This window comes from Phaseolus vulgaris, chromosome 4 (assembly GCF_000499845.2).
Source record: "Phaseolus vulgaris cultivar G19833 chromosome 4, P. vulgaris v2.0, whole genome shotgun sequence".
NCBI lineage: Eukaryota > Viridiplantae > Streptophyta > Magnoliopsida > Fabales > Fabaceae > Phaseolus > Phaseolus vulgaris.
The window spans coordinates 5,349,766-5,368,041 of NC_023756.2; the positions used below are offsets into that span (position 1 = coordinate 5,349,766).

Below are 18,276 nucleotides of genomic sequence, written 5' to 3' on the forward strand. Positions count from 1 at the left end.
TGTATTATTTTAATGATGCATTAAAAAAGATCATACATACACATGGGGTTAACCATCGTTGATATTGCAATAATAAAACAAATATAAGTAGATTTAATGGTGTCTTGAGTGACTAAACAAGTATTTTGATAGGAGTAATCTCTGCGTGCTTAATGGTGACTTAAGCTCTGATTGATAGTTGGGCTGCATTTGTGAGATGTGGTTATTAGGGATGAAGGATTTCAAAGAAGAAAGAAGCATCACTAACATCACAAAGTTATCAATGATAAATATTTGTTCACTCAAAATGGGTTTTGTTACCAGCATTTATTTATAAACTCTGAGGGAAATTTTGAAAAAAAAAATATTAATCACATGTCAAAATTCTATCAGTTTTTATTGAAATACTGAAAGACCAAATCCTCAGTGATCCTAAGTTTTAGGTGCCCATATGTTTTTTGCTTTAAACTAATTTAGTTCTTGAAACATAGAACGCGAGATCTCGATAATCTTTCTATAAAAAGCTTGTTATTATATCTTATACCAAAGTATTACGTGACACCGTTTTAATGTTCTAGTAGCATGTTAGTTTCACTGTCTTGGTGTTTGCATGTGTTTGATCTGACTTTAAATTTCCATCTTCAGTTTCAATTTCACGTTAGATGTGTAAAAAACATTCAAAACCTACTTCCAACACCGCGTTTGGAACCACATGGAAGGAAGAAAAAAACTCGAAGACCATATTAATAGAGAAAGGGAAACTCACTTGGAGATCATTAACTCTAGTAGCAATTTTTATTTTTTGTAATGATAAATGTCCTTTACACACTTTTGAACATGTTACCAAGACTTGGACTTCAATGAAAGTTTCAAGAAAATAAAATTCATGTATTAGTTTTGTTCTTCTTGATCAAGGCATAAGCATCACTGTATATAGCCACTGCATTTGACAACACAGCCAAAACTATCATAAAGACAGATAGAATCTTGTCCTTTTTAGTTGCTATCTTATGTCGATCCCTGAAATCAAAACATGAATACTTAGCCATAGTTGTCAATTAGTTTGCAGCAAAAGCATATATCAAACCATTTTCTTTTGCACTGGAAACTTTCTGTCAGACACAACAAAATAAACAACAAAATTCAATAAAGAGCCTACTCTTCTAAAGTGAGCCACTTACTTTAAAAACTAAACAAGCAATATCACTTACTTTAAACTTAAATTCTATAACAGATAAGTATTATTTACCAATTAACATATAAAGTAGGTTAATGCCATCATTCCTAGCTAGTTTTTTCCTCATTGTAAAATTCTAATCAAATATGTATTTATATTTCCTAATATGGAGATGAAAATAAGAGAATTTGGAGATGAAACTCACCCAAGAATGATGGCAGCAGGAAATATGAATGCTACACAAACAGCAGCTGTTGCTCCAGTAAACTGGAAAATATCCCAAATGCTGGGTATGAAATTTGCTCCCAGAAAGATAACACCAATAACTGAGATAGTAATTGATGCAAATCTGAAATTGTCTTGACTCAAAGGCCTAGATGATGGAAATAAGAGACCATCTAGGTTCACACGCATTCCATAGAAGACAATTGGAAATACAAGCACAAGATGTGCAGCATAGCTGAAACGAACTGCATCATTCAGCACAGAACCCAAAGGAATTCCAAGATCAGTGTCAAAATTTGCAAGCACATCATCAAGTGTTCCTTCACCAAATAGGAGGAACCCAAAGAAGCTTGTGAGTAAGTACACTGAAGCACATAGAGCAAGGGACGTACGTACAACGCCATGCATCTGAGAAGAGTCCTCAAGTTCATTATCTATGCTGTGAACTGCAAATAGAGTGCATGCAATAAAACCATCACACTATATCTTCATGAACCAAACAGGTACATCTAGGTACCTAACTGCAACCATGTCATGCTACTTCGAAACTATAACCATGATAAGAAAATTATTAAATAGAAACTAATTTTACAGAAAAATTCACCTTGTCTAATCCTACTTCTTAGGAAATCACTTTCACATTTCTAAATCACTTCAAGCTGGGGATCATCACAATAACCACTTACTCAAATAATCTAACCATGAGTAGCCTTATTTCTAGAAACAAGCATAGGAAGCAAAATATATATTGCCATTCATCATGTTGCTGACAAAAATGAACTAAAACAGAATAAGTAATTTGAAGTCATGGTGTGCTGCCAGAAACAGACAAAAATAAAAATGATACTTTATTTTCAAATTTGAACTTGTCAGTTTGACAGCATTTTTAGCAAATTACTAACTGGGTTAGAGTTATATATATGTATGTATATATATATTTTATATATATATATATGATCTTAGTAAAAACAATAAAAAAAAAAGGAAATGAAATCTACACAAAGGCCTAAAAAAGATTTGCATACCGTTGTAGTGGCAGATATAGGCAGTCACAAGCACAGGAACTACTGTGAACAGTTCCAAAATTGATGTCAGATCTGTAATGATTGGGAAGAGTCTGGGCATCCCAATGCCTCCAATTATGATCTTGAAGATTGAGATTCCAACAGCAATTACTAGAAAAACTACTGCTAGCCCAACTGATAATGCAGATGTGAATTTCAAAGAATCTGCAACAACCAGAGAGGGCACAAAAACTCTTATAGGATTTGAATAAAAAACCAACCTAGATATAGCATGAAAGGAAATCTCCTATGATATCATTCCAGCATTCAACTTGAACACAAAATATATTGCTCAAAGGATTTAATTTGTTGGAATGAAAATCAAGATGTATATGAAGAAGCACCAAAGCCATGAAATGGTCATAAAAGTGTAGTCATGTCTATAATGGTGTATAAAGGCATTATTTCTGTAGGATAGTAGCATACCCAACAATAAAATAACACACAGATCTCCCAATTTTAGTTTTTTGTCCCCAAATTTCTACCATAAAAACTATATTTTCAATCCGTGGAAAATATGATAATGTGGAAATAAGAACTATTAGCATGCAATTAATAGGTATTCTAGATTTCCAACATATCTTAAGCCTTACAATATGATTGGATTAATGAAAAGGGATGAATGTATTGCCATTATTATTGTTTAGATTGTTTGAAACAAGGTGGAATCCAACAAAGAGTTCTTAAGTCATTTGAAATAACAACAACCTTTTTAGCAACCCCATAGCATTTGTAACAAACACAACCATTGGTAGTCAATACTTGAACTTAAAAAAAGTTCCTTTATGAACATGAATCACAGGGCTTCAGTTATTTTGCTCTCATTGTTTCCCAGTTTATGGCCAGTCATTTTCAGAGATTTGTAATTTAACAAGTGAACTGCTAATAATAATTCACCAGTCATTTTTTTTACTTCAAATAATGACACAGAAAAGCACTCACCAATTCTCTTAAAGCTGACCAAAGGCGCAAACACAGCAACTGTTGTAAACGAAACAACAAACGTTCTGCCAGTCCACCAGTGGACTCCAAACCATCCTTCAAGGACACCAGAATGGTGAGTTCCACCAGAAGATGTTCCAGAAATCACATCCCCTTCAACATGAACAACACAAAACTGAATCAGACAACATTAATGATAATGAAGGACAACCAAAACCAATGATAGCTTTTCAACTCCACCAAAACACTTTTGAAATTTGATGTATTTGACTTAGGAATAAAGTCCTTACCAATTATAATCATGTAAACAATCAACACACCAATGTTGTTGACTATAACACATATCTGCACCAAAGCTTTCCCATATTTCCCAAACGCATCACCCATGAGACTCCCATAAGAGGAAAGATTCCCTGCCCTGGAGTTCCTAATCATGAACTCAATTGACTTCTCTGTCAATAAACCTGTTAAGATTATAGCAAGAAGACCAGGCACCATCCCCAACTTTTTCACACATGCTGGCAATCCCATGATCCCAGCACCAATAATTGTGGTGGACAAGTTGAAAACTGCCCCACAAAATGAAGCTCCATTAAACTCATCAAACCCTTCAGCATCACTCCCCTGAACCTTTGGTATCAAAGGAGCATTCTCATCAACAACTCTCTTGTTCCTTCTTGATTTTTGCTCCTCTGCCTCAGGTGCAACACTTTCACTCCTCATCTTCACCTTTCAATTTTTTTATGAAAATTTAAAATCAGCTAACTAATCTTTTTCCAAAAGCAAAAACACCCATTTTTCAAGTTGAAGAAAAGCATCAAACTTTGAATGAAAAACTTCAGTACAATTCAAAAGCTCGGAGACACAAAACTGAACAGTGATAATTCAAGACACCCCAGAAGCCAGACATTGTTTGGAGCAAAATAAAGATTCAAAATTTGAAAGGCTTTGTACCTTAGGATGTTGGTCTTCTATTTCATAACCTCTTTGTAAGTTTGACACTGTTTCTTTTAGTTGAGTAAGAGAGAAATGAGTGGAGCAAATTTTAAGGTCTAAATGGTTTCTTTTAGTTCATAACCTTTAACAGTTGGCCGTGAAAGAGAAAGTACATGTACGGAATAGTTCCTACAGAATTTTCCAAAATGTAATTTATATACATATAACATGTTTTACCTATGCTTTAGTTAAATATAATAGTGAAAGAAATAACACACTTTCAAAAAATTTGTTTTTTAAGGTCAATTTTTACTTTTTCCTCTCCCATGGCTTGCAAATTTCTTCTCTCTCTTTATGATTAAAAGGAATAAACAACTTAAATTTCACCAAAGAAGTATGATTCATAGCAAAAGTATTTTTATGAAAATTAAGTTAACAGGAATCACATTTTCAATTGAAGATTAATTTTTTGGTTCTTATAAAAGAATGAATTGAAAAGTAACTTTCTTTCTCAATTCAGATCCCAACAACTTTAAATTTTAAATAATTGATAAAGCTAAAGAATCTCAAACTTCAAATTTAGCCTTAAAACTCATGTCATAGCTTTGTAGGAAAATGCCAAAATATTTTTTAATATGAATTGCATGTGAGTTTACATTTGTACGTCATAATAAATTAATATTATAGTTGAGCACGAGCTTATGCTTTTCCTTCTTCTATGTTTTCTTTTCCATTTATATAGTGAGAAATGTCAAATACCCCTTCATACACTTTCATCTAGGAGACTTTTATGGATTATATAAATGGGAAAAGTATCTTTAATTAATTTATGAAACAAATAATTTAAAAGTATAATTATGAATTTTTTATCTACAATCTAGGACACGTTTTTTTTTTTTATATATTTTTGGATTGTTAATTTGAATTTTCTTTTATAAACAAACTTGAAGCTATGGTGGATCCTTGTGACACGCACCTGCAGCTATGATGAGCTCCTGAAAACGACATGTGATGAGAATCTTGTTAAATTGGTACGATCTACATAAAAAAAAAAAAGTTTATAGGACCAATATGTCTAAAAAAAAGGTTCTATAAATAATTTCTTTAAAGAAAACGTTTTTTTGAAAATGAGAATAAAAAAATTTGTATACATGTGAAAATAAAAAGTATTAATTGCTCTAATTTTTAGTTATTCCCATAAAAAAATTGTTTTACTAGCAATATGAAAAAAAATTTATCATTACTAAGTAAATTCAAGTTATGAAAGATTATATTATATCATATTCAAGTAAGGTATGACTCAGTTAGATATAACTTAGGAAAGGTCAAGCTAAATTAGACCTAAGTTATGCAAGATTGATCATCAATCAATATAGACAAGGTCACATTGTGTTTATATGTCAAGTTGGTGGAATTGGACTTGGATCATGTCAAGTCCAATATAGGTCGAGTTGGGTTGAGTCCAGGTCAGATCGAGTTGAGTTGGGTCCATATCAGTGCTAGGTTGAGTCCAAATTGGGCCAAGTTGGTTGAGCTTAAATGGGTTTAGTTTAAGGTAGGTTAAATTAAGTTTGATCTAGGTTAAGTCGAATTGAGTTAGGTTCAAGTTAGTCAGGCTCATCTAGGTTGAGTCAAGGCAGACCAAGGTTAGCATGAGTTGATATGAGCCTAGGTCAAACTAAGTCGGGTCGAGCATAGGTCAGGTTGAGTCCCAATCAGGAGAGGTTAGGTCGGTTGGTCCAAGTCATGCAAGGTTGGGTCGCTTTGTGTCTAAGTCAAGTTGGGCCAAGCTGGACTCATGCAAGTTAGGTTAGGTTAGGTTGCGTCGAACATAAGTCATGTTGGGATGTGTTGGGTCCATGGGCTAAGCTTGGCTTGAGCTCAAGTTAATATGAGTTCTAGATTGAGCCAATTTAAGTTGGGTTGCATCTAGCCTAGATAAGGATGAATCAAATAAAGGTGAGCTTAGGTCAGCCTTGATTGGATTAGGTCGAGTTCAAGTCAAGTTTAACTCATGTCAGGTTGAGTCGGTTTAGGTCAAAATTAGTTTAAGGTAGAATAGATCGAGTTGGATTGGTTCAAGACATGCAAGGTTGAGTCACACTTATCTGAGTTCAAGTCAAGCTAGATCGAGTTCGGCCCATTCAAGTTAGCTTGAGTCTCAACCTTACAATTAATATGCAAATAATAAAATTAATTAAGAATTAATTTATAATTAATGTAAAATATTTATGAATCAAATTGAAATTTAAAATATTTAAAGGAGTCATATGAAATCTTGAAAAGTATATATGAAATCTTGAAAAGTATTTAGAAATTAATTGAAATCTTATTTTAATATTGTATTGGGTCAAACCCACTTTGCTTCTAATCCTAAAAAGTATTAGGGGATTTTTTAACCCACTGATTTGGTGGATCAATAAAAGAAGGCTTATTTTAGGAGAGGGTTGGTGTTGATATGTGGACCATAGGTCAAATTCACAGCTTCATAATCAACGATACATTCTCAATATTTTCATCATCGCCACACTCGCAAAATTTTGTTTTCAAACTGTGGTTTCACCTCTTACTACAGTGGTCACTATAACCCTTCCAAGAAACATCTTATACATTAATTTTAAATGTTGATGCTTATTTTCAACTTTAATTTTCATGTAATTTTGTATTCTACACTTGCATGTTGTAAATATGCAAAACACTCACTTCTATATAAAAAACCATACAATGACATTGATAAAAGAAACAAATTTTTGCATTGAGCAAGCCAAAAAATGAAAAATAATAATTTTGGACTACTAAATCTAGAATTTATCGTTGTATTGTATGAATCTCTTCACTAAAATTTAATAATATTATTTCAAATTGAGGCGATTTCCCCATATTGTACAATTTGGAACTCATTTCATTTTAACTACGGATTGTAAGATTTGAAAGGTTACATTTGTTCTTCCAAAACATGTAGTATGTAACAAGACTACAACACAAATTACTATTTTGAATTTCTAGTTCAAAAAGACTTTCAAATTGTACAACCAAAAAAACTTTGAAAATCATGGTTGTTATAAAATAGAAAGGACAAAGTGGCCAATTTGAAATAAATTGGGGTGCATAAAGAAAAGGTCCATGATTTAATGACATTTGTATTATTTGTTTTTCATTGAAATTGTAGTTTCTTTGATAACTTAGACTTATAATGAAGTGAGCTTTCTTAACCTTCTTAAAAGCCTTATCAATTGGCCTATCAAACACATCATTACATCTAAGAAATAATGGCACATCCTTATTAACTTCCTTCTTCCTACTGAGGAATTTGATTAGGGATCCTTGACTTTTGGATATATCACTTTTTTCTCATGTTCAAAAGCATTTATATCCTATTTTAGATTTTCATCGGAGTTTTTGGTATATAATGTCTTAGATTGATATCCTTAGTAACATCAACCTTCAAAACTAGCTTAAAGTAGTTAGTTTCAATTTCGAAAGAAACAAAATTAACATTCATTCACTTACCTTCAAATTTCAACCTTCTTTGGTCCATGTCCTCTTGAACTGTATTCATTAAAGGAATGGAATTATTAGCTAATGACTATATGCATGATGATACTTACAATATCTTGTACCTTTTATTTGCTCTACAATAAGAAGTTTGTGATCATCACTTAATTGTATTTTCTTATCTTTGAATAAAATATCAAAAAGTTGTAACTAGAATTACATAAAATATTAGACGAATTAAGTGAAGCTAAAGGAGGATTCATGGAAAGGTGGAGCATTCCACTCTAAGTTTAACAACTTAAAACAATAAACAAACTCGTGAAGAACCACTCTTAATGGTCAAGATTCAGTTTAGGTATGGTTTTGTTTTGGTTAAGATAATGACTATTTGCATGATTTTAGTTTATAATAGGTATGGTTTTATTTTGGTTAAGATATTACTAAGGTTTGGTAATGTTAGGATGCCTTCTTGAGGTATTTTTGGAATTATTAGAGGTATGATAGTAGATAGTTTGCATAAGGTTGATTTCTTAAAGGTGAAAGTGTCATAGCTAAAATTTTGTGTTTTGGTTGGTTTCTTTGTTGGGTTAAGTTTAAGAATGTAATGGTATATCTATTGAAAATTATGGAGAAGATTGGTGAGGTTAAAGGCAATAAGTCATGAGATATGGTAAATTGTGAGGTGTGAGTGGTCTAAGAATGAAATCTAATAAGTCTTGGCTTAGATCTTCTAAGACGAAAGATTACGAAAAAAGGAGAAATAAGTTGTTCTTCATGATAAGAACAACATAATTGCAAGAAAGGAAATGGAATTGATTCAAGGTAAGAGACGATTCTTACTAACTCAGCTACAACTTGTAGCAAAGGATGAACTTTGATCACCCCCCTAACTCCATTTTGGATAAGCTTAAAGAGCATCACAAAAAGAAAAAGAAAAAGTTGTTAGTTGAACTCTCTAGTAAGGGAAATTATTGATTTCCCAATGAAGTTATTGCTCATAGGATTTTTTTTTCGTTGTCACTACTGCTTTGCTGCCCCGTCGTTGTCACCATCTCCACTTCACATCGACAAGATCGCCTTGTTGTCCTTGTTCTGGATCTGGCCTTGTCTTGTTGATAGGAGCCCGTTTGATTTTTAAGGTTTTTCTCTCTCCATTAAGATGCTTCTTTCTCATCTTTATCTATGGCCTTTTCTATTGCAGCTATCCAAACTTCTCTCTCACAAATGTTTATTGTGAGTCCTACCTCATATGGTACTCCTTCATTTGATACCTAAGGACAATATGTTATTTTCAATGAATTTCTCAAATGGTATGAGGATCATCAGATCACCTACGAACCTCTACACATGTTGGAAATTACTTGTCTCTAATATTTTCTTTGTAGTTAGTGTGGTGAGTCAATTTTTTAATTAAAAATTATTGAAATGTAATCATTCATATACTGAAGTACATCAAAGACTCTTGGAAAAAGTGCCCTAAACCCTAAACCCTAAATCACAATAACCATACTAAAATCGTTAGTTACTTAGATGTTGTTAGATGTTGATTGGACAAGATCTCCGTCTGATAAAGATCCATTTTTGGATATTGTGTCTCCATTGGTAATAACTTGATCTCTTGGAAGAACAAGAAACAAAGTGTTGTGACGAAATCTAGTGTAGAATCATAATATAAAGTTATGACATTAACTACTTGTGAATTTATTTGACTTAAACAGCTACTTAAAGAATTACAATTTGAAGAAGTCAATCAAATGACACTTATATGTGATAATTAGATTGCTTTCATATTAGCTCAAATCTCCTTTTCATATTGAGATTGTTTGTTATTTTATTTGAGAAAAGATTGTATCAAGATATATCCAGATGGAGTTTGATAATTCAAATGATCAATTAACAAATATTTTTACTAATTTTTTCCAAGGAGTTAGAATTATTATATTGTAACAAGATGGGTTAAATATTGTTAGATACTTATGTTAAATATTTCTATATATTATTAAATATCTTTATTTATGTAATGGGCTGATATTTTTACATTTTTTTTTCCGTATATACAGAAACTATGTGGTCTTCGTATACAAGGGCTTTATCCCTTTTTCTTTTATTTTAATAAATTTCTTTAGTTGGAAATCTCGCAGTTGAGGTTATATAAAAAAAATTGTGATGTCATTCTGACAAAAAAAAATTGTGGCACTTGTTTCTATGAATATGATTTTTCAAGTGCCATCATGTTTATTACTCACCCCTCTTAACCTCTGGTTAAACAGATTTGTCATATCATGGTTTAAGCTGGTGTAGTAATGTCAAGCTCTCTCACTCTCAAAGGCTAACCAGGTTGTGGATACCTTAGCAAATATATATCATCTCTTTTGTGCAGGTTCCTACTGGAATCTTTGATCTTGCTCTAGATTTTACACTTTTCCCTTTCTTTGTGGATGTTTCTTCCTCAACCTTTCCTCATAGTTTTTAATAAAAAAAAATGTGAAAAAATGACTAGTGAATAGATTTATTTTGGATAAAGAAAAGAAGCTCTCAAAAACTCATTTAGTCTTGTATTCAGACAGACTTTATATGGCTAGTCAAATGTCAACATACCATTGTCATGCACTTTACAAGATATCAATATGAATAGATGCACAAGTTAGTATGTTTAGGAAAATATTCATCTGAAAAATAATAAGACTAGTGCAACCAGTGTTCTATTTCGGGGGAATTTGTCTCACCTTCAATGCTTGAATCATTATTTCATTATTCATAGCAAGTCCCTTGAGTCATTCAGCTAACATTCTATTTTACATATATGAGACTGGTGAAGCCTACTAAAGAGGCTCAATCAAGAAGAACCTCTAGAACTATAATAGCATATAGAGCACATTACAAAGGAGGATGAATATGTTGTAGGCCTTTTACAATTTTGAAGAACAGCACACAGGGTTGCTTCTTTATCTTACAATCAACCCATTATACCCTCTCAGAAAACATCAATTTTCTAGTTGGCCAATAACCCTGTCACTCCTATATCTGCAAGTATGAACATATCAGAAGTGTGGACTTCTAAAGAAACTTTCAAGAAATCCATCGCATTGAGCTAAGACTACTCTTGATCAAGGCATATGCATCACTGTATATAGCCACAACATTTGCAAAGACTGCAAGGACTATCATAATGACAGATAGAATCTTGTCCCTTCTAGTTGCAATTTTGTACCGATCCCTGTAGTAAGAAAACAAACTTTTAATGATAATATTGAGTTAATTAATCAGTAGAAAGAGCAGAACCAATCAAATACACAAGACAACTTCATCCAGGATTTTTATATCCTTTTTAACCAACATGAATTTTGCCTCTCTTTACAGTGCCTTTATTTGAATGTGAAGCTTGTGCTTATCAGACATTAGGACGATTCATTCTAGAATTGCTTGCACATAAGGGAATTATGACCCTCAATATTGTTAAATTGTTACTCCTCATTTGGTAAAGTTTCAGCAATTTCACATAACTTATTAGCATAGACTATTAACTATATTGGCTTAGTGGTATTCCTTTACTGGAGAACAGAACTACCAACATTTTCTATTGTTTGATATGTTAGGTATTCTAACTACTAAAATCATGTTACTATTTGTCAGTTTAGCTCAATGCCGTCTTCCATGGCTATTTATTTCCTCTCCAGGTTAAAGAACAAAACCCTACAATCAAGTACAGTAATCCAATATGTATATTTATTTAGATCTTGTTTGAATAAACTTCTTCATCACACTCACAGGAAAAGAAAATAAGAAAGTAAAATATGATTTGAAAATCTCCCTTAAGCTAAAATGAAATTATTCACTACACTTTTATGTAAGTTCTCTCATCTAACTTCTTCAAAAGCTGAAGTGTATATGGGAAAAGCTCAATTTATTTTACCTTTTCATATTTGTTTCCTCACTGTGCTTATGGAAAAGTTTATCTAAACTGTACCTTACTTTCATTTTTCTCCTCCCTTCCATTGTGAGTACTTAATAGTTATCTAAAAACAGCATAAAATATAACATTTTGAAAACTACATGCACTACTGAACTGAAAAAATCTAGCACCAAACTCACTTAAGGATGATGGCAGCTGGAAATATGAATGCTAAACATGCTGCAGCTGTTGCTCCAGTGAACTGGAAAATATCCCAAATGCTGGGTATGAAATTTGCTCCCCAAAAGGAAAAAACAATAAGTCCCGTAGAAATTATTGCAAATCTGACGTTATCTAGAACCAAAGGCCTAGATGATGGAAATAGGAGCCCATCAAGGTTGATCCGCACTGCATAGAAGACAACTGGAAATACAAGCACAAGATGTGCAGCATAGGTAGCACGAACAGCATCATTAAGCACAGAACCAAAAGGAATCCCAAGATCAGTGTCAAAATTTGCAAGCACGTCAACAAGAGTTCCTTCACCAAATAGGAGGAACCCAAAGAAGCTTGTCAGTAAGTACACTGAAGCACATAGAGTAAGGGAAGCACGCACAACCCCTTGTATCTGTGACGAGTCCTCGAGTTCATTGTCTATGGGGTGTACTGCAAAAGAAGAGTACACACAATAAACATCAAGCTATATATCCATGAAGCAAACAGGTAAAATCAGCATAGCTAACTGCAGTCATGTTATGCTTCCATTCCCACATAACTGAAACTTTTGCAAGTGTCTAATAGCACTTGAGGAATCTGCTAGTAATTTCTACCACAACTTTAAGCTACCAAGCATATGATGCAAAAGGCATACTACCATTCATCATATTATTAACACCACAATGAAGAACATGATTAACCAGATGGAGAGATTCTAGGATCTATTTGGGTTGAGAAAACGTTTGCGGTTTCACACTTTGTTCCTGTTTTCTAAAGTTTATACAAGAAAAAGTGAAAACAAAAACAATAAAAAAAGTTCTGTTTTTGTATAAACTTTTAAAAAGAGGAAATCAAATGAGAACAAAAAAAATAGAAAATGTAATTTCTCAAACCAAAAAGGCTCTACTGTTCTAGTATTGTATGACGGTGGACAGTCAGAAACAAACCAAAATAACTTTAGCCAGGCAGAAATCAACATGCATTTATCAAACACTTTAAACTCATTGAAGTTTTCTTTTCAAATTAGTTGGACAAGAACTGGGGTGAGGCTTATGAAAGGAACTGTCAGAATGACCTAAGAAGTCAATATTTTTCACAAACTATTGACAAACTTATATCTACATATGTCTGCCTGTTTTTTTTTTTTTTTTTTTTTTCTTTTGTGAAGGGTAATGGAATAAAGGTGAAAGGTAGGAAGTATAGGTTGTGGATGTAGGTAAGGGTGTAGGTGAGGCCAAGGTGGTGTAGCGGTGTTTGGATGCCAAGGTGTATAATGTACTGCTGCTTTTGTGTAGCAATTATTTAGGTTGCTGTCATAACCGTGTAGGTCCTCTGTCATGATGATGCAAATTGGTTTGTTGTTCTGTGCTTACAGTTTTTTAAGCAGGTTTTGCCACACAACGGTTGTCTCCCCTAAGCCATAAAGGGGAGAGTAACTATGTGGTTGATGTATACGGGTTGGGATACCCCTGAAGTATCCCTCTTAATTTTATTTATTTATTGCTGATAAAAAAAAAAACATATGTCTGTTTTCAATAAAAAAACATTAAAACAAGGGTAAAGAGTTCAAGACAAAGTTCTGAGAAATTTTCTCACCATTGAAGTGGCACAGATAGGCTGTGACAACCACAGGAGTTACTGTGAACAGTTCAAAAACTGAGGATACATCAGTGATGATAGGGAATAATCTAGGCATCCCAATGCCTCCAATAGCAATCTTAAAAACTGAAATTCCCACAGCAATGACGAGAAAGACAACTGCTAAACCAAATGATAATGCAGAAGTGTATCTCAACGAATCTGCAAAAAACACAGCATGAACAAAAATCTTCATGGGTTTCTTGTTATAGAAATGAAGCAAATAGGTATTCCCATTTTATGTCAAGCCTTAATGCTAATTCATCTTGACTATCAACACATCAAATAAATACTTGAGTAATTTGAGATGAAAACTGCCATTTTAACAACACCTAAGCATTGTCACAACCACAACAATTGGTGGTCAATCCCTAAATTGTGCTAATATTATGTTTTTTTAATTTTTCACTTTAATCCAAGAAAGAAGAACACTCACCAATTCGCTTGAAGCAGGACAAAGGTGCAAACACAAAAAGTGTTATAACAAGAAGAACAAATGAACGTCCTGTCCACAAGTGAACTCCAAACCATTCTTCAAGTAAACCAGAATGATGAACTCCGCCAGAAGATGTTCCAGAAATCACATCACCTTCAATATAAACAACACAAGGCTGAATCACAACCCAAAATTCTCATCTAAACAGATTGAAGTGTTCAGGTTCAACTAAAATCTTAATCTATGAAGTAGATAACGAGTCCACCAAAATAAAATGAGATTAATTTCATACACGATAAGGGCAAAATTAATGATCAGATGACAACACTGTATAAAAAAATAAATATTTACCTTATCTGAGTATTCCAATTAAGTTCATAAAATCTTATGTATTAATCTTAAGAGTATAGTCTTTACCGATAATAATCATGTAAATGATCAGCATTCCAATGTTGTTGATTACCACACATATCTGCACCAGGGCTTTTCCAAATTTGCCAAATGTATCCCCCACTAGATTCGCATAAGAAGAAAGATTTCCTTCCCTGGAAATCCTAATCATGAACCCAATTGACTTCTCTGTCAACAAAGCAATTAAGGCTATAGCAATAAGACCAGGCACCATCCCCAATTTTTTCACACATGCAGGCAACCCCATGATCCCAGCACCAATAACTGTGGTGGACAAGTTGAAAACAGCCCCAGAAAACGAAGCACCGTTGAAATCATCAAACCCTGAAGAATCAGCTTCATGAGTCTTAGGTAACAAAGGTGCCTTTTCATCAGAAACTGCTTTGTTCCTCCTTGATTTTGTCTTCTGTGCCTTGGGTTCTAGGTTTACAATTGTCATTTTCAGCTTTCAAGTTTTCTCTTTTCCTTGAAATTTAAAACCAGCTCAAATGATCTGCCAGAAACCAAATACACCCATTTTTCAAGTTAAAGCAAAGATTCAAACTTTGGAACAATTAATACAGAAATATTTGCGTGCTCAGTTATACAAACCTGAAAATAAAAATTTCAAGACACCCCAGAATCCAGAAAGAAGAAAACAACAATCAAGATTGAAAATTTGAAACTCAAAAGAGAGGATCAACAGAACCCAGATCACCAAATTGCTCGTAACACAGAACCCAAATCTCTCTAACAAATCAATCCAAAAGTCAGAGATTTTGGGTGTGTTGGAAATATGGAACCAAAGAAGAAAACGAAAACAAGGAGAGAAAGATTAGAAATCAGAGGAAGTGCTTGATGAAGGCTGAATGAAGATTATTTATTTACTACAATTTGAGTAATATGCCAAAATAGATAAGATTGAATAAAGAAAAAAACTAACGAACAATAGTAGTTGGTGATCAAACTGTTGCACGTAATTCACATGACAATTAAGTCACGGGACAACATGCAATAAAAATTGATAACTTTATTTAAAGAAACATTGTCTTTATTTAATAAATGCATATTCATATATACTAAATACTTTTTCATTTTTCTTATCATATTATATATTTTATAAACTTATAACTTTCCTTTTTCTTAAAGTATATATGGAGTGTTGATAAATATTTTAGTGTACATGAATCATTTTCCTTATTTAGATTCCTTATTTAGATGAGTTTAATGTTTTAATGTGTAAGGAAGATTTGAATGTTTATCCCAATCTGTATTATTTTAATATTTTTATATAATATTATTATATTATAAATTTATAATATGTTTTTAATTAATATATGATGAATTTATAAGTATTATTATATATTTTATATTTAAATATAAACTTCATTTCTTAATAATTTTAATAATTACTAAAATAATAAACTCACATTACAATAATATCATTTTGGAGAAATAAACTTTAAATTTAATTTCATTTTATAAAATTAGTTTACTTTACATTCATTAATATATTTTATATCTAGTCATCCATATGGATAAAAAAAATAAAAAAATATATATTAAATTTTATAAAATAATATATTTTTGTTTAATAATATTTTTTCATGTGATGGTAAATGATTATTTAAAAAAAATTATAAAAAATATATATCCATAAAGATAATTATAAAAGAAATATTAAAAATGTATTCTCTCTTATATAAATTTTTTAATATGTTAACAAAAAAATTTATAGTAATTATTTAAAAAAAAATTATAAAAAAATATTCATAAAAATAATTGTGAAATAAATAATTTTATTGTACGTAATATTTTATTGTAAATATTTAATTAAATTTTAAAAGAAATTACAAAATGTAAAGGATAAAATAATAAAATAAATTATATTGACAAGGTATAATTGATAACTAAATGTGTAGAAAAATCATGTTATAAAAAAAATCATCTTTCTTAATAGTTATAGTAGTTATTTATGTACAAATAAAATTCATCTCTTTAAAATTTTATTTTTATCTAAACAGAAATTGTAAACTTTAATTTAGTGTTATTTAATCTTTAAATTTAACTGTTTTGTAAATAAATATCTCAAACTAATTTTATCTCAATTGTTATTTATTTTATTTTTCAAACAAAAAATATTGAATTTTAATTTTTGTCTAATTTAAATTTTAAGATTGACCTATTTTTATAAATAGAATTTTATATTAAATTCGGGTTAAATTTTTGTAAGGAAAAAACTTAATAATTTATTTATTTTAAATAAATTACTTATTGTTTTGATTTATAAATAAATACTATAATATTTATGGGGATGAGAATTATTTATTAAATAATTGTTAGCTTCAAACTGATATAATATGGTTATATATAACAAAATTGTAACTAAAAATTACATAAAAACTTTTGATTAATTTTCAATGTTGTATGTGTATTTTATTGTAATACTTGGAAAAAATATTTGTAATAAATAAAAAATTGGTAGTCCATCTACTTTCATATAAGTGAATATCAAATATTAAATGAGTAAAAGTAATTTTTTTAATTTATATTTATACATAGTAAAAGTTTTACATGTGACACTATCACTATATAAATAGATCTGAATTATAAGGAATCATCCAATATTTATGATATATATTTATCTTTTAAGTAATTATATTAATTCATTATTTTAATATGGAGGGATTAGTATAAAATAATATTAACAGCCCGACTTTTATTGAAATAACTATTAGTTATCATGGATGTGATATATCCATTATATTATCTTAATATTAATAATCCATATTTTTTTGGATTGGGTAGTACACTTAATATATAAGTAAAATATAAATTTAAATGTTTAAACTTTTGTTAAATAAATTCATTTAGAGCTAATTTAGAAATTTTTAATAAATTACGAAAATATGCTTACTAATTTAACAAAATATATTTAAAAAATTAAAAAAAATTATTACATTTAATAAATTCGAATATGTATTCCTAATTAACTTTTTTATGAGATCGACATTTAAAGAATATATATTTAAGGTTTATAGCTCTTACAATTATAGAAGTTTTACCTTTCCTTTAATTATCAATTTTAGTCCCTATAAATATTTATTGAATATCTTTCGGTCTTTATAATATATAGTTATATATATTATATATATATATATATAACTTTAATATCATCTATATCTTATTTATAATGTAATAGGGATAAAAAAAATTAGTAATAACCTCTATAAAGACTAAATGAGATTATTTGTAGATATGTAAATATAAAGACTAAAAATAATGTGTTTAACTAAAAAGGAACAAATGAGTAGATTTATCTGTATTTAATTTAATTTAATTTTCAACCATGAAACATATTAAAGCATTAAGTACATTGTAATCTATCTCATTATTATTATTAAAAGAATTGGATAACTATTAGTACAAATGCATTGAATTGAATTATATAAAAATCATTAACTAATATCTTAAACTAAGACTAACTAGGGATGTAAAGGGTGGGTTCTTATCCGAAGTTAAAATTCATTACCATTATCATATTTAAAGTAAAAATTTGTTTTCATTCTCACCCATATACTTAATGGATTTTTTTTTCTCATCCTCATCTCTAATGGAGAACAAATATACTAGTATTTGAACATGTATCTACCATTTTACTATTCTAAATATTAATTAAATTATTTTTATTAAAACATAAAAGATCACAACAACAAAAACATTTTAATATCAAAATGATGCACATATTATTTTTTCCAATATCAAATATTAAATTATAATTGTATAAATAAATATCAAATGAGAGCATTAATTAATAATTGAATAAAGATCAAATAATTTTAGAAAATAGTAAATATGATCAAATGTATGACTGGAGAATTAGTTA

The 18,276-nt window shown here is 30.5% G+C and overlaps 2 protein-coding genes across 2 annotated transcripts; both read right to left on the bottom strand.

The window, feature by feature from the left end:
• Positions 1–745: 745 nt before the first annotated feature.
• Positions 746–4,479, bottom strand: LOC137837051 (amino acid transporter AVT6A-like). The gene is made up of 6 exons (XM_068645908.1): positions 4,342–4,479; positions 3,678–4,116; positions 3,388–3,540; positions 2,407–2,610; positions 1,362–1,827; positions 746–999 (listed from the first exon to the last, which is right to left on the bottom strand). The coding sequence occupies exons 2-6, from the start codon at positions 4,108–4,110 to the stop codon at positions 864–866; spliced, it is 1,392 nt and encodes a 463-aa protein (XP_068502009.1). The 5' UTR covers positions 4,111–4,116; positions 4,342–4,479; the 3' UTR covers positions 746–863.
• Positions 4,480–10,488: 6,009 nt separating this feature from the next.
• Positions 10,489–15,399, bottom strand: LOC137837052 (amino acid transporter AVT6A-like). The gene is made up of 6 exons (XM_068645909.1): positions 15,003–15,399; positions 14,418–14,904; positions 14,001–14,153; positions 13,523–13,726; positions 11,911–12,376; positions 10,489–11,035 (listed from the first exon to the last, which is right to left on the bottom strand). The coding sequence occupies exons 2-6, from the start codon at positions 14,848–14,850 to the stop codon at positions 10,888–10,890; spliced, it is 1,404 nt and encodes a 467-aa protein (XP_068502010.1). The 5' UTR covers positions 14,851–14,904; positions 15,003–15,399; the 3' UTR covers positions 10,489–10,887.
• Positions 15,400–18,276: the final 2,877 nt, after the last annotated feature.